Below are 24,211 nucleotides of genomic sequence, written 5' to 3'. Positions count from 1 at the left end.
GTTTCTTCAAGTGCCGTCGCAAAAACCATCAAGCGCTATAATGAAACTGGCTCTCATGAGGACCACCACAGGAATGGAAGACCCAGAGTTACCTCTGCTGCAGAGGATAAGTTCATTAGAGTTACCAGCCTCAGAAACTGGAGCCCAAATAAATGCTTCACAGAGTTCAAGTAACAGACACATCTCAACATCAACTGTTCAGAGGAGACTGTGTGAATCAGGCCTTCATGGTCGAATTGCTGCAAAGAAACCACTACTAAAGGACAACAATAAGATTACCTTAAGATTGTCCAAAATATTTAAAATCGAATGTATTTGAAAATATCTTCATTGGTCAGTCCAAAATTGCTTTTTAATTCTGTCATGGAAATACATGTATTTCCTATTACCAAGTCATTTATGGTTTCTATGTGGATGAATTTATCGGTGCATTCGGAAAAGCTTTCGAAGGACTGTTCCATAGGGTTTTATTTTTTGGGAGTGATATTGGTTCTTGTAGAATCTGTTTCATTTTCTTCCATATTGTTTTGATGTTCTTAACTATGAAGTTGTTCATTTTCTTAGCTTTATCCTTTGAAAATAGGCACATGAAAAGATTCTGGGGGTGAGCATACACATCTAATAATTACCCAACAATGCATTTAACAATATGTCTCAAGTAAAAACCTATGTCTCATGGTTAAAACCACCCTCAGACTTCCTTTTTTATTCTATGAGTTTTATTTGCCCATATAATGTCTGTTAATGCAGAGTATACTTTTTTAAAGAATGTCTTCGGTGGGATAATTGGTATTACCAAGAATAAATATACAAACTTTGGGAGCCATGCCATTCTGAAGAGGTTTATTCTACCTGTAAGATTTATGGGAAGATTGTTCCATTTAAATAGATCGGTTTTCATATTGTTGAGTAATGGGATAAAGTTATCTTTATATATTTGTTGTTTGTTGTCACTTATTAAGCATCCTAAGTATTTCATATTTTTTTGTGGTCCACAAAGGATTTCTGTAGATCATGAGTTATTATTTTTCCTATTGCCATTATTTCCGTTTTTTCCACGTTAATTGTATATCCTGAGATTTTACAGTATTCTGAAAATATTTTTAGCAAGGGGGACATTGAGTTTTCAATATTGGTCAGGTATATCAGGAGATTAACTGGAAATAAATTGAGTTCTGACCAGATTTCAACTAGAAAAATAAGTCTTTATCATGTTGTATGCCCACTGGGTGGTGTGTGGTTGGAGGCAGTTTATATTTGTCATGAGTCCAGCTATTGCAATTTTGCAAAGGTCTTTGTTGAATTGTTTTCCATTGAGTCCGTGTATTTTGTTTAGACCTATGTAAGTCATGTGATGTATACTGTAGTCATAAAGAGGGGCCCTCTTTTATTGAAAAAGACAACAACTATAGCCTTTAACAGTATTTGAGAACACCGCTTCACATCTCTTGTATTCTTAGAAATGTGCACTGCATTGTAGGCTATTCTGTTGAAATGCAGGCCAAATGATGGAAAATAGCCAAGTAAAGTAAGTAAGTAATGTTGACAGGGTATAGGCCTACAATGTTTATCTCCATTATATTTTTCATGTCTCTACAACTTTCATACCTCATAGTCTTTAGTCTGAGGGAGATTTCAAGGAACAGACTAAATCCACCATTAATTAACAACTTTCATTAGTCAAGTTGACACAACTTCATGGCATTTAGACAGTTGTATCAATGGAAGGCTACATGGGGTTTACAGGGGAAATGCCAAATAGTTGTTCAACATCTCAAAGGCTAAAAGGATTGCATGTGCACTAACAGTTTATTTGGCATTTCACTGTACATGTTTGTAATTTTAGTTACTGTTGAAGTTCTATTAAAAGCGTGGAACATTTTGAAAGGGCCCTTACGTAATTTCCATCCTCTTTATATTGTGGTTCCTTCCTATCTACTGTAAACACAACCAAAATGTTTCATGAAGAAATTACAAGAGTCAAAGTTACATGAACTGTGCAGCTATTTACCCCTTTCAGGACACATCATCTGACCTAATACCGCACTGCAATAGTATTTATCTTTGACTATCATTTACACTAAGTAAAATGAATTGGGAATTTGCCAAATCATTTTGTAAGGCTTTTCCTTGAATAGTTTACTGGAAGCAAATTCTTGACAGATACAATGCAATCAGTGCTATGTTTGGTTATCGGAGAAGGTTGCATTCCCTCAAAAACGCTTTTTCAAAAGGATATCTTACGTCCTTCCATGGCACACAGTTCAATATTGTGTCAACAGTGAGTCACTCTGCTCTCTTTATATTTAGAGGGGCATACTGCTGCCTCAAGAAGGCTCACAGAGTTAACACATGGTTGTGTGTCATGATTCTCCTGAATTACCTTGCAATGTACTGTACACATTACACAAAAGCAATACCCAATAGCAACTTGTTTGAAGAAGTAAAAGAGCTCTCAATCTGAATAGCTATGATATCCAATATAAAAGTTGCAATGACATTTCATAACATATTTTTTATCTATTTGTTCTTCAGGTGTTGGGCTGAGGCATGATCAGAGTCGATGAGATGCTGGTGTGAGGGGTGACACTGTGGTTTTGTATCCTCCCTGAGGCCTAGGGAGCCAGGATGCAGGGGGCCATGGTGTGGGTGTTTCTGGTGGTGGCAGCGGCCATCTTTAACCACCCACTGCTGTTCCCCCAGGAGAACACCACCCTCCCAGAGCAGGACGATGTGCTGCTGGCCCACATGAGGAGAGGCTCGAGCTGGAGCAGGTGCGGCTGGAGCAGGAGCAGCAGGACCCTGGCTCGGAGGACGGCTACGGCTGGTACTTCTGGAGCGCCATCTCACTGGTCATCTTCTTCACTATCGACGTGTGTCGGCAGGATCTGGCAGACATGGAAACTCGAGATGCTGATGATAAGGATTGGTTTGTTGAGGGTGGATCCATCAGTTCCAAGACACTTATGCTCGATAAGGGAGTCCTAAACGGCTTCTGTGAGAAATGCATCCACACCTCGGCCCATGAGAACTGGAGGGTGCAGGAATTTGTTAAGAGCTTCACAGAAGACCTGCTGGAGTCCCTGAGAAGTTTGTGTGACAGGGAGGCTGAGATGGAGGTGGAGGTCTTTGTGGGCGTTGGGAGCATGTTTGAGTCGTGGCGGATGAGCAAGCCCCTGATGTGTGTTCTCATCGTCCCTTTCAACCCACCGGAGCCGTACTCCTTCCAGCTGTGGTGCAGCCCCTCCAGTGATGTGCCCCTGGACATGCAGGGCTGTGGCAGGATCAAGGTGACGAGGATTGGGGAGAATGAGGACGGCTGTCTCTGTGGCTCTGCCAACCTGGGTGAAGACATGCTATGCTTGCTGCATGTCAAAAATTAGAAGCCCAGAGCTGACCACACCCCGGACGACCTTCTGTGCTCCAAGAACACGCCTCATCTGGCCAAGGACCAGGTCATGAAATGGTTCCAGATCTCTCTGACAAAAGCCTGAGGACAGATTTCTCACAAGTACGAGTTTGAGCTCACTTTCCGCAACCTGGATGAAGCTGGAGCCCTGAAGGTCCGATTCCGCTCAAGAAAGGTAGTTGTGATTAACATTATCCCCGTCGTGCAACTAGAGGACACAGATGCTTACTTTGTGTCACACTTCCCCTCTGACAGCAGCACCTATTCAGACACCTACTGGCCCCTCTCATTTGCTGTCTATGAGAGGAATCTGCTCAAACGTGGCTAAAAGCCTGCCTGAAAATTCCTGCCACCTCCACTGCCTTCAGATCGTCACTTTCCTACACAAGAAACAGATGGGTCTAAAGGGTGTACTCTGACCAACTACCACCTGAAAACAACCCTGCTGCACCTGTTGTTGAGTAAGGAGTTGTCTAGCTGGGGCTCTGAGAGTCTGGAGCACCAGCTATGGGACATGCTAGGCTTCCTGCACAGGAGTCTTCAGGAGAACAGACTCTGTCATGCTCTGGTAGGTAACAGCCAAGTTCCACCAGAAGTCCGGGTTCCCGCAACATTCCGCACGGCGGAGACCATCAATCTTTTCTGGCCACTGGTGTTACAGAGAGCGCTTTACGCGGACACGCTTCTGCGTTTCCAGGAGATGCTCAGTCAGGAATGCTCCTGTTCTGATTCAGGAGTACACGTCTCTGTTACAAAATGGTATACAACAACTCACCACAGACTCAACTCAACAGTACAGTCTGAGTAATTGACTGTTTTTTGATGCACTGAAGTGAGTGGAGGTATTCTCCATTATAATTAGTCACAAATTTATGTTACAGCTTTAAGACATTTCTCTAGGCACTGAAAATAAGTGAGATGAACAATGCTTCTTTGTTATTTTGAGATGGACGTTTTGGTTGGTCTTGCTGTAGCAGCTTCCAAAACCCTCAAGGAAGTTACCAGTGTTCTTATACTGAACAAAAATATGAATGCAACATGCAACAATTTCATTGATTTTACTGAGTTACAGTTTATATGAGGAAATCAGTCAATTGAAATAAATTCATTAGACCCTAATCTATGGATTTCACATGACTGTGACCAACAGATATGAATCTGTGGTCACAAATACCTTTAAAAAAATGGGCCGCACAATGGGCCTCAGGAACTCGTCACGGTATTTTTGTGCATTCAAATTGGCATCGATAAAATGCAATTGGGTTTGTTGTCTGTAGCTTATGTAGTTTATGCCTGCCCATACCATAACCCCACCGCCACCATGGAACACTCTGTTCACAACGTTGACATCAGCAAACCGCTCACCCACACAACGCCATACACGTGGTCTGCAGTTGTGAGGCCGGTTGGACGTACTGCCAAATTCTCTAAGATGACATTGGAGGCGGCTTATGATAGAGAAATTAACATTCAATTATTAACAGTTCTGGTGGACATTCCTGCAGTCAGCATGCCAATTGCACGCTCCCTCAAAACCTGAGACATCTGTGGCATTGTGTTGTGTGACAAAACTGCACATTTTAGAGTGGCCTTTTATTATCCCCAGCACAAGGTGTAATGTGCACCTTGTGTAATGATCATGCTGTTTAATCAGTTATTGATATGCCACACCTGTCAGGTGGATGGATTATCTTGATAAATGAGAAATGCTCACTAACAGGGACGTAAACAAATTTGTGCACAACATTTGAGAGAAAAAAGCTTTTTGTGCATGTGGAACATGGGACCAACACTTTACATGTTGCGTTTATATTTTTGTTCAGAGTAGTAACAGTACTCTAACTGCTATTTCAGTATGGCTGTTTCAAAAGTGCAATTATATTTAACTGAATGAAGGTTCTTTACAAAAACAGTTTTTCTCCTCACAAAATTAGAGCAGTATATTTTGATATGAAGAATAGGTATTATTTCTGTATATTTGTATTCTAGAGAAGAGCACATCATACTTTGTAGAATAGTTGTTTTTAAGATAAAGTATTATCAGTTTTAAAATACGTGTCAACAATTGCAAACTGTTCTTGGATGGTTGGGAGAAGTTGCTCTCAGAGGATGTGTTGGTACCATTCTTTATTCAGGTCTGTGTTCTTAGGCATAATTGTGAGTGAGCCCACTCCCTTGGCTGAAAAGCAACCCCACACATGAATGGTCTCAGGATGCTTTACTGTTGGCATGACATAGTAGTGCTCACCTTGTCTTCTCCGGACAAGGTGTTTTCCGGATGCCCCAAACAATCAGAGAAAATGACTTTACCCCAGTCCTCAGCAGTCCAATCCCTGTACCTTTTGCAGAATATCAGTCTGTCCCTGATGTTTTTCCTGGAGAGAAGTGGCTTCTTTGCTGCCCTTCTTGACACCAGGCCATCCTCCAAAAGTCTTCGCCTCACTGTGCGTGCAGATTCACACCTGCCTGCTGCCATTCCTGAGCAGGCTCTGCACTGGTGGTGCCCCGATCCCGCAGCTGAATCAACTTTAGGAGACGGTCCTGGCGCTTGCTGGACTTTCTTGGGCGACCTGACGCCTTCTTCACAACAATTGAACCTCTCTCCTTGAAGTTCTTGATGATCCGATAAATGGTTGATTTAGGTGCAATCTTACTAGCAGCAATATCCTTGCCTGTGAAGCCCCTTTTGTGTAAAGCAATGATGACGGCATGTGTTTCCTTGCAGGTAACCATGGTTAACAGAGGAAGAACAATGATTTCAAGCACCTTTTAAAGCTATTGTTATTCTAACTTAATCAGCATGACAGAGTGATCTCCAGCCTTGTCCTCGTCAACACTCTCACCTGTGTTAACGAGAGAATCACTGACATGATGGCAGCTGGTCCTTTTGTGGCAGGGCTGAAATGCAGTGGAAATGTTTTTTGGGGATTAAGTTCATTTTCATGGCAAAGAGGGACTTTGCAATTAATTGCAATTCATCTGATCACTCTTCATGACATTCTGGAGATATGCCATCATCAAGACTGGGGCAGCGGACTTTGTGAGGATTAGTATTTGTGTCGTTCAAGACTTTTGACCATGACTGTGTGTGTGTATATATATATACAGTGGGGGGAAAAAGTATTTAGTCAGCCACCAATTGTGCAAGTTCTCCCACTTAAAAAGATGAGAGAGGCCTGTAATTTTCATCATAGGTACACGTCAACTATGACAGACAAATTGAGAAAGAAAAATCCAGAAAATCACATTGTAGGATTTTTAATGAATTTATTAGCAAATTATGGTGGAAAATAAGTATTTGGTCACCTACAAACAAGCAAGATTTCTGGCTCTCACAGACCTGTAACTTCTTCTTTAAGAGGCTCCTCTGTCCTCCACTCGTTACCTGTATTAATGGCACATGTTTGAACTTGTTATCAGTATAAAAGACACCTGTCCACAACCTCAAACAGTCACACTCCAAACTCCACTATGGCCAAGACCAAAGAGCTGTCAAAGGACACCAGAAACAAAATTGTAGACCTGCACCAGGCTGGGAAGACTGAATCTGCAATAGGTAAGCAGCTTGGTTTGAAGAAATCAACTGTGGGAGCAATTATTAGGAAATGGAAGACATACAAGACCACTGATAATCTCCCTCGATCTGGGGTTCCACGCAAGATCTCACCCCGTGGGGTCAAAATGATCACAAGAACGGTGAGCAAAAATCCCAGAACCACACGGGGGGACCTAGTGAATGACCTGCAGAGAGCTGGGACCAAAGTAACAAAGCCTACCATTTGTAACACACTACGCCGCCAGGGACTCAAATCCTGCAGTGCCAGACGTGTCCCCCTGCTTAAGCCAGTACATGTCCAGGCCCGTCTGAAGTTTGCTAGAGTGCATTTGGATGATCCAGAAGAGGATTGGGAGAATGTCATATGGTCAGATGAAACCAAAATAGAACTTTTTGGTAAAAACTCAACTCATCGTGTTTGGAGGACAAAGAATGCTGAGTTGCATCCAAAGAACACCATACCTACTGTGAAGCATGGGGGTGGAAACATCATGCTTTGGGGCTGTTTTTCTGCAAAGGGACCAGGACGACTGATCCGTGTAAAGGAAAGAATGAATGGGGCCATGTATCGTGAGATTTTGAGTGAAAACCTCCTTCCATCAGCAAGGGCATTGAAGATGAAACGTGGCTGGGTCTTTCAGCATGACAATGATCCCAAACACACCACCCGGGCAACGAAGGAGTGGCTTCGTAAGAAGCATTTCAAGGTCCTGGAGTGGCCTAGCCAGTCTCCAGATCTCAACCCCATAGAAAATCTTTGGAGGGAGTTGAAAGTCTGTGTTGCCCAGCGACAGCCCCAAAACATCACTGCTCTAGAGGAGATCTGCATGGAGGAATGGGCCAAAATACCAGCAACAGTGTGTGAAAACCTTGTGAAGACTTACAGAAAACGTTTGACCTGTGTCATTGCCAACAAAGGGTATATAACAAAGTATTGAGAAACTTTTGTTATTGACCAAATACTTATTTTCCACCATAATTTGCAAATACATTCATAAAAAATCCTACAATGTGATTTTCTGGATTTTTTTTGTCATTTTGTCTGTCATAGTTGACGTGTACCTATGATGAAAATTACAGGCCTCTCTCATCTTTTTAAGTGGGAGAACTTGCACAATTGGTGGCTGACTAAATACTTTTTTCCCCCACTGTATATATAGAGATCTGGAAAATATAGTAATTTTTTAGGGGGTAGATCAGCTTTAATATTGCAGATTGTACCTTCCATCAATGTAATTGTCTGCATCACTTCCAATCCCCCATATGTTTTTTTCTTCTTCTCGCAAATATATATATATATATATATATATATATATATATATATATATATATATATATATATATATATATATATATATATACAGTGGGGATAAAAAGTATTACCTATTGCAGATTCAGTCTTCCCAGCCTGGTGCAGGTCTACAATTTTGTTTCTGGTGTCCTTTGACAGCTCTTTGGTCTTGGCCATAGTAGAGTTTGGAGTGTGACTGTTTGAGGTTGTGGACAGGTGTCTTTTATACTGATAACAAGTTCAAACAGGTGCCATTAATACAGGTAACGAGTGGAGGACAGAGGAGCCTCTTAAAGAAGAAGTTACAGGTCTGTGAGAGCCAGAAATCTTGGTTGTTTGTAGGTGACCAAATACTTATTTTCCACCATAATTTGCAAATAAATTCATAAAAAATCCTACAATGTGATTTTCTGGAGAATTTTTTTTCTCATTTTGTCTGTCATAGTTGATGTGTACCTATGATGAAAATTACAGGCCTCTCATCTTTTTAAGTGGGAGAACATGCACAATTGGTGGCTGACTAAATACTTTTTTCCCCCACTGTATATATATTTTTTTATGAAGTTGTATAGGTTTTGTATTACCAGTACCTCTCATACACATTGTAACTTGCCTATTTTAACACAAAATGTACTTTTAGCAACTTTGCATGTTTTTAATTTGCAGTGTTTATTCATAAATGCTGAAGGCATCTTCCAGTTTTTGGCAATTTGTATGATGGACTGTTAATTACTTGCGTCATAATTTAGCTACGTGACATTACGGATTTAGCCATTATTGATTTAGCTTCGTGACAGGCAAGACAGTGGCATTCATAATTCCACAAAGAGATGATATTATTCCATGGTAGTACTCCACCCTCTATTCACGGGCCTGTCCAAGTACAGTCTATGTTAATGTCAAGACTAGTGGTGAAAAGAAGATAATGCAGATGACGATCAAAAAACTATTTCACTTCCAGATTTCAGCACACCAATATAAAAATACCGGAACTCTTGTTGTGCCGTCTTTATTACATAAAGATAAAACGCTGTGTGTGGACAATGCATCATAGAAATCAACCATAACATACATTATTCAAATAGTTCCACCAACATTTATTATGATCTACCACTTGTTCTAAACTACATAATCATTATACATTGTATTGGGTCCATTCAATACACTGGTAATCAGACCATACATGTTCCATATGAAATATAAACAAAGGAAAGGACATTTTAGACAGAAATAAACTTTCATAAAAGTTTTGTATGAGATGCACAGCTGCTCAACTGTATTGACATGTACATCTAATGCCCCAATTACCTTAGCAGGAATATAAAATGAGAGTAATTTAACATCAGGAAACTGGACGGCCAAGGGTTAAGTGCCACATATCTACAGGCCATAGTCATAATTGGGTTTCCCGTCGACGTAGGTCTTGTAAAAGGCCTTGTAGGTCTCAGTGGGGAACATGGTGGCTTTGACAGTTTGATCATCGGACATGTGCTCTGTCCACTTCTTCAGCTCAGGGGTACTAACCAGACAGCTGGAAATTAGAGATGAGACATTTATTTGCATTTTGGAAATGAGACTAATGAGTCCGTGAGTAACTCACAATGCACTTTGGTTATGAACCAAACTAAATAAATCTCACAAGCAAGAGGACTATGGATCTCATAAACCCTATTAGAGATGCAATAATGTGGAGGAATTTGGTGACTGCTATTCACACACTAGGGCCAGTTTTCACAAAGCGTCTCAGAGTAAGAGTGCTGATCTTGGATCAATTTTGGATTTTTTAAATCATAATGAATAAGATCATATGGACAGAGGGGACCTGATCCTAGATCAGCACTCCTTCTCTGAGATGCTTTGGGAATACATGCCTAGGTCTCAAGAGTGTTCCACAACTCCCACATCACAGTATCGCTATGGATTTCTAGGTTTGAGATGCCTTAAACTGAAAGACAAAATTATATTTAATTTAGAATGGATACATACTGCTTCAACTCAAAGATCTCCAGCCTCTCAAACCACGGCCACATCATGTAATCGATCATTGTGATTGCATTTCCACCAAAGAACGTGGACTTCTTATTGACAAGATCCTGAAAACAAAAGTTCAGTATTTTAGAGACACGTGAAATCATGCCATCTCATTGTAAACTATTAAGATAATAAATTGACTTAAACTTTCAAAACATTTCAATCTGGATGTAATCAAGGTAAATCCCTAAAACAGTAGTAATATGTGTTGTTAATGTTTATGTCTAGCAGGGTTTCCGTTAGCCGGTAATAGCCGGCTTTTGGCCGTAAAATTAAATAAAGCCAACAAATAAAATTGGCACTGGACAACCGTGAGAAGAAAAAAAATCCCATCGCAAAATAAGGCTTTTTAGCCTATACATTGATGGAAATACATTTGACTAGTCACTGTTTAATTTGCATAATTTAATGGAATTAAACTGGTGTGTGTGTATATTTGTTATGTAGCTTATTTATCACACGCACACAGCATACAGACAGAGCCTTGGAGCAGAAAATCTGTCAGACAGAGCTTTTATAAGCCCAATCATTGCGCAACAATTCTAAACACAATCATATTTTACAAATATTTTTGACCATGACTAAAAAAAGAGCTACTCTTTAATTCTCAACTGGTAATTGAAACGCGCTTCCCATTCGCCATTCAAATGCTTAGCAAGAGTAGGCAGGCTACAGCGCATCACACACCACTTTGCAATGAGCTGGAGGCAGTGGGCATTTTGAAAACATATACAGTGCCTTGCAAAAGTATTCATCCCCCTTGGCGTTTTTCCTATTTTGTGGCATTACAACCTGTAATTTAAATTGATTTTTATTTGGATTTCATGTAATGGACATACACAAAATAGTCCAAATTGGTGAAGTGAAAAAAATTAAATTCTAAGAAATAAATAACGGAAAAGTGGTGCGTACATATGTATTCACCCCCTTTGCTATGAAGCCCTTAAATAAGATCTGGTGCAACCAATTACCTTCAGAAGTCACATAATTAGTTAAAGTCCACCTGTGTGCAATCTAAGTGTCACATGATCTCAGTATATATACACACACACCTGTTCTGAAAGGCCCAAGAGTCTGCAACACCACTAAGCAAGGGGCACCACCTAGCAAGCGGCAGCATGAAGACCAAGGAGCTCTCCAAAACAGGTCAGGGACAAAGTTGTGGAGAAGGACAGATCAGGGTTGGGTTATAAAAAAAAAATATCAGAAACTTTGAACATCCCACGGAGCACCATTAAATCCATTATTACAAAATTGAAAGAATATGGCACCACAACAAACCTGCCAAGAGAGGGCCGCCCACCAAAACTCACAGACCAGGCAAGGAGGGCATTAATCAGAGAGGCAACAAAGAAACCAAAGATAACCCTGAAGGAGCTCCAAAGCAGAGATTGGAGTATCTGTCCATAGGACCACTTTAAGCCGTACACTCCACAGAGCTGGGCTTTATGGAAGAGTGGCCAGAAAAAAAGCCATTGCTTAAAGAAAAAAATAAGCAAACACGTTTGGTGTTTGCCAAAAGGCATGTGGGAGACTCCCCAAACATATGGAAGAAGGTACTATGGTCAGATGAGACTAAAATTGAGCTTTTTGGCCATCAAGGAAAACGCTATATCTGGCGCAAACCTAACACCTCTCATCACCCCGAGAACACCATGTTTTTCATTGGCAGGGACTGGGAAACTGGTCAGAATTGAAGGGATGATGGATGGCGCTAAATACAGGGAAATTCTTGAGGGAAACCTGTTTCAGTCTTCCAGTGATTTGAGACTGGGACGGAGGTTCACCTTCCAGCAGGACAATGACCCTAAGCATACTGCTAAAGCAACACTTGAGTGGTTTAAGGGGAAACATTTAAATGTCTTGGAATGGCCTAGTCAAAGCCCAGACCTCAATCCAATTGAGAATATGTGGTATGACTTAAAGATTGCTGTACACCAGCAGAACCCATTCAACTTGAATGAGCTGGAGCAGTTTTGCCTTGAAGAATGGGCAAAAATCCCAGTGGCTAGATGTGCCAAGATTATAGAGACATACCCAAAGAGACTTGCAGCTATAATTGCTGCAAAAGGTGGCTCTACAAAGTATTGACTTTGGGGGGGGTGAATAGTTATGCACGCTCAAGTCTTCTGTTTTTGTGTCTTATTTCTTGTTTGTTTCACAATAAAAAATATTTTCCATCAAAGTGGTAGGCATGTTGTGTAAATCAAATGATACAAACCCCTAAAAATCCATTTTAATTCCAGGTTGTAAGGCAACAAAATAGGAAAAATGCCAAGGGGGGGTGAATACTTTCGCAAGCCACTGTAGCTACTTAATTGTTTGAAACCTGAATGTTTTACTACATATTAGGGCTGACCCAAATTAGTTGACTAGTCGTTAGGCTGTTGGTCGCCCGAGATTGTTTTAGTCGAGCAGTAACAAATATATATTTCAGTTAACTAATTCATTGCAGAGGCCTAGACTAAAAGCCAATTTATGCTTGATCCAAAAATGTTTGAGGCTCCATATGGAGGGTGTGACGCAATTGCGGAGCCTCCAGAGGCATGCAGAGGCCAAATCGAGCTCTGTACCGCATCGCCATGTGCCTCTCAAATTGTGTAAGAATGCAGAAGGCTCTGTATAGCTCTGCATTGACATGGTTGGTTGACGGTAGTTGGCGATGGTACATCCTGTATAAACACACACTCACTTCCTTGACAACAGCGCTATACTGCGCCGTGAAGTGCAAGAAGTATGCTGTGTCTGTCCCAAGCTCACTGGCGGAGAAACTCGAGGGCCCAGAATATTTTATACAATGTTGCTAGCGCAAGCTTCGGGGCTGGAACCAACTTAATAGTTGATACAATGTTTCAAGTTCGTTGCAGACAGGCCATGTGTAGCCAATGTGATTTATAGGATATTTTTATCTGGATATTTTCTACCTGCAGGCTGCAATGTTTTTATTTATGTAGGCTATTTTTACATGGTTGGCAATGGCAATATAACTTAATTTTTAGGTTTGTATCATTTTTCATCTAGATTTGGATAAAATGTTGATTAACCAAATGACAATGATTTTGAGATATGAAGACGTTATTATAAATTAAATGAAACTTTCACGAAAATGTGCATATGAAAACCATAACTGGCACACAGATCAGTAGAAATGGTAAGATAAATTGGCAAACAACATGAGAAAGGTTGCCGACTCCTCGTGTAGCCTATTACCGGCAACTTCAGGTGAGTAATGGCAGAATCTGCGAAAGCCAGCAGGAGCAGGAGGAGAATAGTTGGGTCAGGTTAAGGTTATTTTCTTCTGCTTATCTAGATCTCTGGCACCCTCATGAGGCATTTGTCTTACTTCATCAAACCGTAAGCTTTAAGCCTCAGACAAGCTCAATGTGTATAGTTAACTTTATTAAAACACATAGGGTGTGTCTATATGGAAAATTACACATTTAAAAATGTTAATTGGTCAAAAGAACAGTGAATATGCCAATATATATTTTTTAGTCGGGGACAGCCCTTCTACATATTATGAGGCATGTTTTACCTTGCTTCAAAATCCGACTATATGCGGAGGAAATTATTTTATAAAGACTTCCATATGCCATTGAAACCAGTAGCCTATTTCTCTCATATTCTATTGGTTTCAACTTTCTTTCATTGTCCGGTAGCGAAATGCACATTCGAGCATAGCCTACTGCCTTGTGCAAATTGCTGTGCTAATAATGTTAAGAAATAATAGTTTATCAAAATCTAAGCTAAACGTTCTGATCTGTTGCATCAGATTAATTGTTTAACGTTTTTTTTTTTATGTAGCCTAAGCCTACTGGTTGTGTGAATTTGTGATCTGAGTCAGTTTGGGCTATTTCTTTCTTGACAAGCTGACCAACAGAATAGGTAAACTTTTCTACTATGGGGGAATAGTAGATTAACATAGGTGGCACATCCATAAGGCTACGGGAAGCTAAGCTTTCCCTAAATCAATTGAATTAAAATTGCCAAAATTATATAGCCTAATTAGCCTACTCCTGTCTATACAGAAATAAATACAATCATTCAAAACAGCATTACTAAAGCACGATTTGGCCACAGAGGATCATTAGCTTCCCCTAACCTAGTTGTGGATTGTTTTCAATCGTATTGCCTACAGTCGGAAGGAAAGGCAGCACGCAATTTGGGCACTGTGCACGCGGTAAATAGATTGTGGAGTTGCGACTGTCAGTGAAAAATAGAGAGGCCCAGCCAGGCATATCGCAATATTTCAAAATTTAATCGTGGGAAAACATAGTTTGGAAAGCAAATGGCTATTGCAGTAAAGAGAAGACAAAGAAAATACTCTAATCTGCCTTTTAATTATAAATTCTCAACTTAATTGAGTGAACAACAGTAGGCCTATAGCAGTGGTGTCAAAAACAACAACTTTCAATTAAGAACTAGACAACCAGATGAGGGGAGTTACTTACTAATTAGTGACCTTAATTCATCAATCAAGTACAAGGGAGGAGCGAAAACCCGCAGTCACTCGGCCATCGGTGGAATGCGTTTGACACATGGCCTATCTTATTGGCACCAGCGGAGAGCATCGGCCATATCCCCGGTGAGTGCGCACAGCGCATATTCACTCTATCATTGTTGGGTCAGTGCCACTTAAAAAAAGTTTGTTTTTGGACATTAATTTCCTCCTCCAGTGTGTCAGTGTCAGCAGAGTAGGTAGGCTACCCTGTAATTTGTCATATTAAAAAATATTCTACTAATGTCTCCAGTCATATGAAGTGTAGTAGAATTGCATGAAGTGTTTTTCCCATGCAAAGAAAGAAGAAACATATCTGAAATAGCCTATAGCCCAGGCTTCTACGCTATGCGCGCTCAGCTATGCATTGAACTGTATTTTTGGCGAACAGTGATCAAGTTATATTATTAGCCAAAATGATGACTATACAATCTACTCATCACATCACGAATATTAGGCAATTAAATCAAATTATATTTGTCACATGCGCCGAATACATCATGTGTAGACCTTACCACCAAAATGCTTACTTACAAGCCCTTAACCAACAATGTAGTTAAAGAAAGAGTAAATATTTACTAAATAAACAAAAGTAAAAAATAAAATAAATAAATAACACTAACCAGGCTATGTACAGGGGGTACCGGTACCGAGTCAATGTGCGAGTGTACAGGTTAGTCGAGGTAATTTGTACATGTAAACCGCGAGTAGCAGCAGTGTAAAAACAAAAAGTGTGGGGGGGGGTCAATGTAAATAGTCCGCGTGGCCATTTCATTAATTGTTCAGCAGTCTTATAGCCATTTACAACATCAACAATGTCTACCCTGTATTTCTGATCTATTTTATTTTATTTTATTTTAAATGGACAAAAACATTTATTTTCTTGCAAAAACAAGGGAATTTCTAAGTGACCCCAAACTTTTAAATGGTAGTGTAAGTCTGCAAATGCGATGATGCGTGGAATGCTTTATTATGAAGTTTGAAAATGTGATTCCCCAAACTTGAAACTCACGCGCCACCTATGTGTAGGCTAGTTATTTTGCTGTTCATTACTCATCTTGGTGGCTAAGGAAAAGTACATGGACAGTTATTATAACGTCTTCAAAGAGTGCGGTAAGGACACACGTCATTGCATCCTTGACTTGCATGTTCTGTTAAGATGAATTACCATAATCTAAAATGTGACTGTCATTCTGAGCACCGTGGGTGGACACCCTAATTAGGTTATGGTACATTTCTCAAATGTCCGGTAAATTAAAATGCTGCCGGTCAAATGTCCAGCGCCACATTTTCATAATGGAAACCCTGGTCTGTAGTGACTTACTTCATTCAATTTGACAAATTTCTCTTTCAGCTCCCCTTCCAGTACTGAAATGTCTTCTCCATTTTTTCTCCCCATTGGTATCTTGTAGAAATATGGTGTTATCTGTACAAATACATTTAGAATAGGGTAAAATGTATATGGAATCCAAACTGTACTGTTGGTAAAGTATCTGGGTCTATATCTGATGTACATTCAAAAGCAAAAGACAAAGCACAAAAAAAAGAAGCTATTTCTATGCATGACTATTTTAGGTGCTGTGGGCAATGGTAATAACTTTATAGCTCATTATTTTAGATGAGAACCAAAATCTTCCTGAGAAGTAGCGAAGTTACGGAGACATACAGTGCATTTAGAAAGTATTCAGACCTCTTAACTTTTTCCACATTTATTTCCGTTACAGCCTTATTCTAAAATGGATAAAATAAAAACAATACCCCATAATGACAAAGCGAAAACAGGTTTTTAGAAAATTGTTACTACAACTTGATTGGAGTCCACCTGTGGTAAATTCAATTGATTGGACATGATTTGGAAAGGCACACACCTGTCTATATAAGGTCCCACAGTTGACAGTGCATGTCAGAGCAAACACCAAGCCATGAGGTCGAAGGATTTGTCCATAGAGCTCTGAGAAAGGATTGTTTTGAGGCACAAATTTCTGCTGCATTGAAGGTCCCCAAGAACACAGTGGCCTCCATCATTCTTAAATGGAAGAAGTTTGGAACCAAAAATACTTCCTAGAGCTGGCCGCCCGGCCAAACTGAGCAATCGGGGGAGAAGGGCCTTGGTCAGGGAGATGACCAAGAACCCGATAGTCACTCTGACAGAGCTCCAGAGTTCCTCTGTGGAGATGGGAGAACCTTCCAGAAGGACAACAATCTCTGCAGCACTCCACCAATCAGGCGTTTATGGTAGAGTGGTCAGACGGAAGCCACTCCTCAGTAAAAGGCACATGACAGCCTTTTTGAAGTTTGCCAAAAGGCACCTCAAGGACTCTCAGACCATGAGAAACAAGATTCTCTGGTCTGATGAAACCAAGATTGAACTCTTTGGCCTGAATGCCAAGTGACACATGTGGAGGAAACCTGGCACCATCCCTACGGTGAAGCATGGTGGTGGCAGCATCATGCTGCAGGGATGTTTTTCAGCAGCAGGAACTGGGAGACTAGTCAGGATCGAGGGAAAGATGAACGGAGCAAAGTACAAAGAGATCCTTGATGAAAACCTGCTCCAGAGCGCTCAGGACCTCAGACTGGAGCGAAGGTTCACCTTCCAACAGGACAACACAGGAGTGGCTTCGGGACAAGTCTCTTAATGTCCTTGAGTGGCCCATCCAGAGCCCAGACTTAAACCTGATCGAACATCTCTGGAGAGACCTGAAAATAGCTGGGCAGCGACGCACCCCATCCAACCTGACAGAGCTTGAGAGGATCTGCAGAGAAGAATGGGAGAAACTCCCCAAATACAGGTGTGCCAAGCTTGTAGCATCATTTCAAGAAGACGCAAGGCTGTAATCTCTGCCAAAGGAGCTTCAACAAAGTGCTGATATAATAATGCCATTTAGCAGACGCTTTTATCCAAAGCGACTTACAGTCATGTGTGCATACATTTTTACGTATGGGTGGTCCTGGGGATCGAACCCACTACCCTGGCGTTACAAGCGCCATGCTCTACCAATTGAGCTACAGTCTTATTTTTTATACAGTTGCAAAAATGTCTAAAAACCTGTTTTTGCTTTGTCATTATGGGGTATTGTGTGTAGATTGATGAGGGGGAAAAACAATTGAATCCATTTTAGAATAAGGCTGTAACGTAACAAAATGTAGAAAAAGTCAAGTGGTCTGAATACTTTCCAAATGCACTGTACCTAAAACATATTTCCTTCACAGAGAGTAAAATATTATTATTGTTTTGAGAGCTGAGCATACCTTGGAGAAATTCTCCAGCATCATTTTCTGTTGGGCCTTCTGAAAAGGATCAGCTGGGAGCAGTTTTTTGTCTGTGTAAACCTCATCCAGGTAGTCACAGGTGATTGGTGACTCGTAGATCACCTGACCACTCGAAGTCTCCAATGTCGGAACCAGGCCAAGAGGGTTCTTCTTAAGGAACCACTCAGGTTTGTCTTTCAAATTAATATTGACAGTATCATGCCTAAAACAAAATACAAAGTCAATTGATTATGATTTTAATATAATCTTGGTGAAATTTAGGGAGGCTCTTGTGTGAAACGACTAACAACACAAACTCCTTAAGATTGTGTTGGTACTGGTAGCAACTTACTTGATCCCCTTGGCATGAAGCACTAGTCTGGTTCTGTGGGCAAAGGGGCAGAACCTCATACTGTAGAGCCTGATTTGACCTTTGGCCACCGGGCCAGGAGCAGAGCTTCCTGTATAATAAAGGAAATAATGTCCACTCATTAAACCCAATAAAGATCTAAGATTTGGTTTATTGCAGTGTGTAGATTCCTTACTTTTGCTGATAAACATTCACTGCCTGTTTGGCTATTCAGCATATAGGCCTTGCCATGGGATGTGTGTTCTACTCTTTCCCAATTGATCCTTGCTGTCATCATCAGATATGGTCATGCATTTACATGATCTTGTGAATAGAATGCCTAAAGCCCTTGCGGTGATACTGTGAACCAAGAGCCCTATAATCCAGTGACAGTGATTTTGCAGAACTGTAAGAGTACTAGGCTACAGGAAGCACATCATGATCATGGTGACTTTGCAAAATGCCAGGACCAAATCAGGTCATATGTCAAGATATCTTGTAATGTAAACAGCCCCTCCTTGAACATTCAGTAGTCATGATGACTGTGCAAAATATCATTTGGACCATGCATTGTCATAGGTGTCAATCCACAAATAGCACTTTTTATGTCCCCTCAGACATTATGTGTGCACATTTTGATAAAACACTAAATTTAACAGTTGGATCACATATGTTCTAACTAAACAATGTTATCTTTGTCCAACTTCTAGGAAGATTTTAACCCACTTAACCCCAACATTTCACCATCATTGTAAAGCCCTAGTTATTTTATTGCTTTGACAAAGTCATCTCTGAAGATTATTTATTTAATGCAATAAGTGATTCATTTACATAAACGAGCATAACACGTCAACCCTGTTACCCATAACTAAGATATATACATATAGGGCCTAGGCTAAAAATGTTAACAACTTCAAATATTGTTGTTAAATATTGCATTAAATTCCCCTCCCTGTTGCACACAAACTTCCATTCACCATGAAATATGAAATCGTCAACCCTGTCCCCAAAGTTGAACATGTGCTCTTAATGACAGAATATACACATTTGTATAAATAGTTATTTTTGACAGAATTACACTACCCATAAGGCATTCTATTCGTAGAATGACCCATATGAGTCAACGACAAGGGTAGAAAATACAGCTAGCTGCAACGAATAGCCTAGCCATGACCAACACATGACAAATAGATTTGAGAAATTGTCTTTCTTACCTTTCGCAAAACATTTTTCAGAGGCCATGGCAGATTAGCAGTTACTCAGTCTCAAACTGAAACAAAGGAACACATTCATACACACTTCTTGCATACAAACATGAAATGCAAACACTCTTTGTTCACGTTTTCTACAATGTAATACTTACCAAGGTATTTTCTTCACTAACGTTCTAGTCTGGTCTTACTTTGTCAGGTTTTCGAAATCTGTGTGGATTTGACAGTCGAGTAATTTACTTCCCTGTGCGTGTCGGATTTAGAACTCGTTCTTCTCCTTCTTCTGTGAATTTTAAATGGCGGTTGGCAACCAACTTTGAGGTGCATTACCGCCACCAACTGGACTAGAGTGTGGACCAGAGACAGGGAAGGTCTAAATCCTACCCAATATTCTCATCTCCCTAAGGAAACGAAATACATAATGAAATACTACATCCCCTGAAGATTTCCCCAGCAGTTCACTTAATCTTGGCTCTTCAACCCCATTACTCCTCAAATCTAATAACAATTTATCCCTTTCCCTCCCATATTTCGGCACTGAAATAGAATGTGTTCCACTGTCTCCATCTCCTCCTGACAATGATCACACCTAAAGCTTTATATAACTCAGAAAAAAAACAGTATTGTATTATACATGTAGTATTGTTCTAAAGAGAGTGAATCTTAAAAGAGCAAATCTGTGAGAACAAAGGAATGATAACATTACATTATGTTTGTGTTATAATCACTCGTAACGCTATTAACCTGAGTATGTTGTAACTGTCATGTACAAGATGTTCAAATGCAGTGCCACTCGTGTTGGCTGGGAGGGGTGAGGACATTCTCCATTACCTCAGACAGCCATACCATGATCACCACTGGCCTGAAAGACGTCTCTCTGGTCTGTACAAGACTCAGGTAAAGCAACGGGGGCAAGTCTGAATGCAATGCAGTGTTGAACACCAGAGAGCACTGTAGTTCATGAATATGTGAAATTTGACACCAGCCTGATTTATTAACATTCGGAGATTGTTAGATCATTATAAAATTTTCACAATTTCTACTATTACAAGGAGAACCTTTCTCTCATTATAATGCATTGGATTACTTTAATTTTGACATTTTTTCTCCATGAAGGCTGAAAATGGCCGGTGCTGGCAAAGCGAATGCAGCTACACAGTACAGCCAGACTATAGCCAAATCCCAGGAGAGTGTGATGACATCAGAGAACCCTATTCTCAGTATGATGGCTGACTTTAGTGTATTCAGGGTTTACTGTGTTTTGTATCTCAAATACAAGTGTCAGGTCCTATTGACATATTGTGTGAACAAAGTTTAATCCAACTCAAAGACTGGTTGTGAGACTAAGTACCCCAGTACTGGTGGGGGAAATATTGGTGTTGCCCTTGACATTTAACACATTCTTCAATACCTGAATCACAAACAGCTGTGTCAGGTCCTATTGACATATCATGTGAACAAAGTTTAATCCAACTGCTGTTGGCACATTTTTCCTTGGTGATTGCAACATCTCAATTAACTTTATCCGTTATAGTGTGAAAAGCTCATGCCCAGAATGGTAGCAAGGCAGATAAAATTTTTGAAGAAATGTTGGGTGCTGTGTCACCCAAAAAAGATTGTATATAACACAGAACTGATATCAAAGGTGTGGCATGTATTGTGTTGTGGGTTTAGAATACGTACAATTAGTAACATAACATGGAAACAGCAAGAATTGGGTAAAGTTCAGCCACTGTGCCATTACAAGGTTTATTTTTTTAAATAATTTTTTTATTTTGTGTGCACCTCAGGTGTAGGGTGATGTGTTTGATGTATTCCATTCAAGTCCCATCATGTTGAGTAGTGAAGGATTTAGTTGGGTGTAATTTGATATCTGATGTATTGTGAAATATATAATAACCATCATACAGTTCAGGTGAGTCATTGTTGACCTATATACTGGCAAAACAATGTACTGTTTTTCAGGTAGTCATGATAAATGTATCCACTAATATACTTACAGTATAGGGATACTAAACAGAATGAAGCCAACACCAGTAGGTCATCAGGGTAAAACACACACACACATACACAGGGTGAGATGGTATTCTTTGACTGACTCCCTTTCAGGTCCGAAATGAGATTGAGCTGGAGAACCTAGCCAAGTGCTACCTGCGTGGCATCCTCAAGAGAATGCTGGGATCGTGGCATCCTCAAGAGAATGCTGGGATTCCATGAAGGTCAAAGGGCAAGCTATAACTTGAGAGTCACAACCAAAAGGAGATCGTTTTCAAAGGTGCAGCAACTGATATTTTTTGAGACTGTGCGTTTTGTTGGCTTTACATCATGCCTTCCACTCTGAACACGAGGTGAAAAACGACACCTTGAAGGTGCAGACACAGCAGGAGCTGGATTAACTTCATAGAATAGAGAGTATGAGGAAGATTGAATGAGCTGTATGTCCCTTTAGTCACAGTGCAATTGCTAGAGATTTTGCATATTTTGCACTCCTTCATTGGCAATAGCCCCATGCGATATGTTTAGTTTTTTACATGCCACTCATTCTCTTCCAAAACATCCCAGCCGGTCTGACAACGAGCGGCCAAGGAGGGCACAGTCTGTGGAGGACTGAAACCGTTTGTTTGTTATTGACCTACTTTAATGGTTTGGATTTCCACCAAAACACAAGTTACTGCACATAAAATTATTCAATTTGAAAAGTACTGTGATGAACATTTTAAGTTTGTGCTTTTCTAATAACCAATTTCTGTGTTCTATTAATGTGCTTTTCTAATTAACAATTTCTGTGTTCATGCAAGTGACTGAATGAACGAATCCTCACTATCAGTATCTCCACAATTTGGCAGTACACCCAGAACCTTGTTTTGAGAAAGGGATATCTCAGTTTCAAGGTCTCAGCTTAGAGAGATGAAGCCACATGAGGTATTGGTCTGTCACATGCATGACCCAGTATTGGTCGGTCACATGAAGGAAGCAAACGTTAATGATTCATTAATTATGAATAATGCTAAATCATGCAAATATAACTTGTCTGTATATAAGAGAACTAACGGGACTGCCCCGGGTAGAGCTCCTGATCGACATGTGTACTTGGTGCATTGAGTTGGTTGGAACCTTACCCCAGAGCAGAGAAAGAAAGAGGAGAAGAAGAATGAAACGGAGGAACAAAGACAGCTGGCGGCCAAGGTACCGTCACACTTGCTTCCTACCTTTCCCTCTCCCAAATCAATCTCCTACACATTTAATGTTCATTCAAACTGGTCATTCTAATAGCCAATAAACCATTGCTAACCCAATCAAGGTCTTACTCACTCACTGATACATTGTGAAAACTGTGAGCTGTTTTCTCAATATGAATCCAGTGTGAATTGATGTTGATATTATTCACTTGGGCACCCATTGAAACTGACATTATGGATGAAATGGTGGGTGGAGTGCTCAAGCAAAAAAAAAGAGGACATCTTGAGAATGGTATATTGGTTGTCAAAATGAAAAATGAATGGATTTGAAATATGGATATGAATATGATTTTAATACCCAATATTAATTAACATTGAATAAATGTTCAGTTAACATGATAAACATGTATTAGATTGGATTGTCCTGGGGAAAAAAAGTATTTTAAATTAAACAGATTGTAGAGATGTGTTTGAATGTGTTTTTGACCCTGTGCTTTTTAACATGTAGGAGGTGCCTCAGCCTGAGTTCATTGTATCCAAACCAGATATTCAGAGGATAGAGGAAGAGAAACAGATCTATAAAGAGTATGAGAAGAAAGCCAAATAACTGAACGAGGAACAGGATGAGTACAGAAAGGTGTGATTTTTTTGTGAAAACATCTGCTTTTCAATTTTATATTCAAAATAAATATACCATCATAATAGGACCCTGACTTGGTATACTTCACATGTTCAGTTGTCATTGTCTTGTTCCAGACTCTGGAAGCTGAAATTAAGAAACTACAGACTTCCATCATGGACGCTATTAAGGGGTTTGATGAAACCTTGACCAAGCTCTTTGAGAGGAAGGTGAAATCTGATATTGTTATATACCAGGTAAGACAGCACATTACATGTCATTGCTATTTTCTTGCTATGATGTTTTATAGGAAGATCTCAAGATTGGCAGTCTAGAGAGCTCTCTCTCTCTATTGAAATAAAAACAAGGGTCTACGAGGTGAGATGTCATATTATATTCACACTCTATTGGTTAAGTATCTTTCTCATGTAGAATGTATTTACAATTGTTGGGTTAGATACTATTTTATGTTAGCTATGCCTATCTGTAATATATAGTGCCTTCAGAAAGTATTCATACCCCTTGATTTATTCCACAATTTATTGTGTTACAGCCTGAATTCTAAATGGATTAAATCGATTTTTATCTCACCCATCTACACACCGTAATGACCCCATGAAAAGTGAAAACATGTTAGATTTGTTTTTGCAAATGTATTGAAAATTAATTAGAGAAATATCGAATTTACATCACTATTCACACCCCTGAGTCAATACTTTGTATAAGCACCTTTGGCAGCGATTACAACTGTGAGTCTTTCTGGGTAAGTCTCTAAGAGCTTTCCACACCTGGATTGTTCAGCATTTACCCATTATT

The 24,211-nt window shown here is 40.0% G+C and overlaps 1 protein-coding gene and 1 pseudogene across 2 annotated transcripts; one reads left to right on the top strand and one right to left on the bottom strand.

Moving 5' to 3' along the window:
- Window positions 1–2,628: 2,628 nt before the first annotated feature.
- Window positions 2,629–4,217, top strand: LOC311113713 (inositol 1,4,5-trisphosphate receptor-interacting protein-like; annotated as a pseudogene). Its single transcript has one exon. The product of its transcript is annotated as an inositol 1,4,5-trisphosphate receptor-interacting protein-like (transcript).
- Window positions 4,218–9,249: 5,032 nt separating this feature from the next.
- LOC311129737 (glutathione S-transferase omega-1-like) lies at window positions 9,250–19,948 on the bottom strand. Its single transcript, XM_084162157.1, has 7 exons — window positions 19,750–19,948; window positions 19,601–19,656; window positions 18,390–18,498; window positions 18,038–18,260; window positions 16,110–16,211; window positions 10,243–10,349; window positions 9,250–9,787 (listed from the first exon to the last, which is right to left on the bottom strand). The coding sequence occupies exons 2-7, from the start codon at window positions 19,626–19,628 to the stop codon at window positions 9,637–9,639; spliced, it is 720 nt and encodes a 239-aa protein (XP_084018283.1). The 5' UTR covers window positions 19,629–19,656; window positions 19,750–19,948; the 3' UTR covers window positions 9,250–9,636.
- Window positions 19,949–24,211: the final 4,263 nt, after the last annotated feature.

Source organism: Coregonus lavaretus (assembly GCF_964263955.1).
Source record: "Coregonus lavaretus genome assembly, chromosome: 1".
Taxonomy (NCBI): domain Eukaryota; kingdom Metazoa; phylum Chordata; class Actinopteri; order Salmoniformes; family Salmonidae; genus Coregonus; species Coregonus lavaretus.
This window is presented reverse-complemented; position numbering and strand designations above follow the sequence as displayed.

What these genes read in the sequence shown, in the direction of transcription:
- LOC311129737 (XM_084162157.1), bottom strand. Translation starts at nt 19,628, where the DNA reads ATGGCCTCTGAAAAATGTTTTGCGAAAG. An exon ending in TGAAAAATGTTTTGCGAAAG is followed by an intron (nt 18,499 to 19,600) that starts GTAAGAAAGACA and finishes TTTATTATACAG; the next exon opens with GAAGCTCTGCTCCTGGCCCG. An exon ending in GAGATCTTTGAGTTGAAGCA is followed by an intron (nt 9,788 to 10,242) that starts GTATGTATCCAT and finishes TCTAATTTCCAG; the next exon opens with CTGTCTGGTTAGTACCCCTG.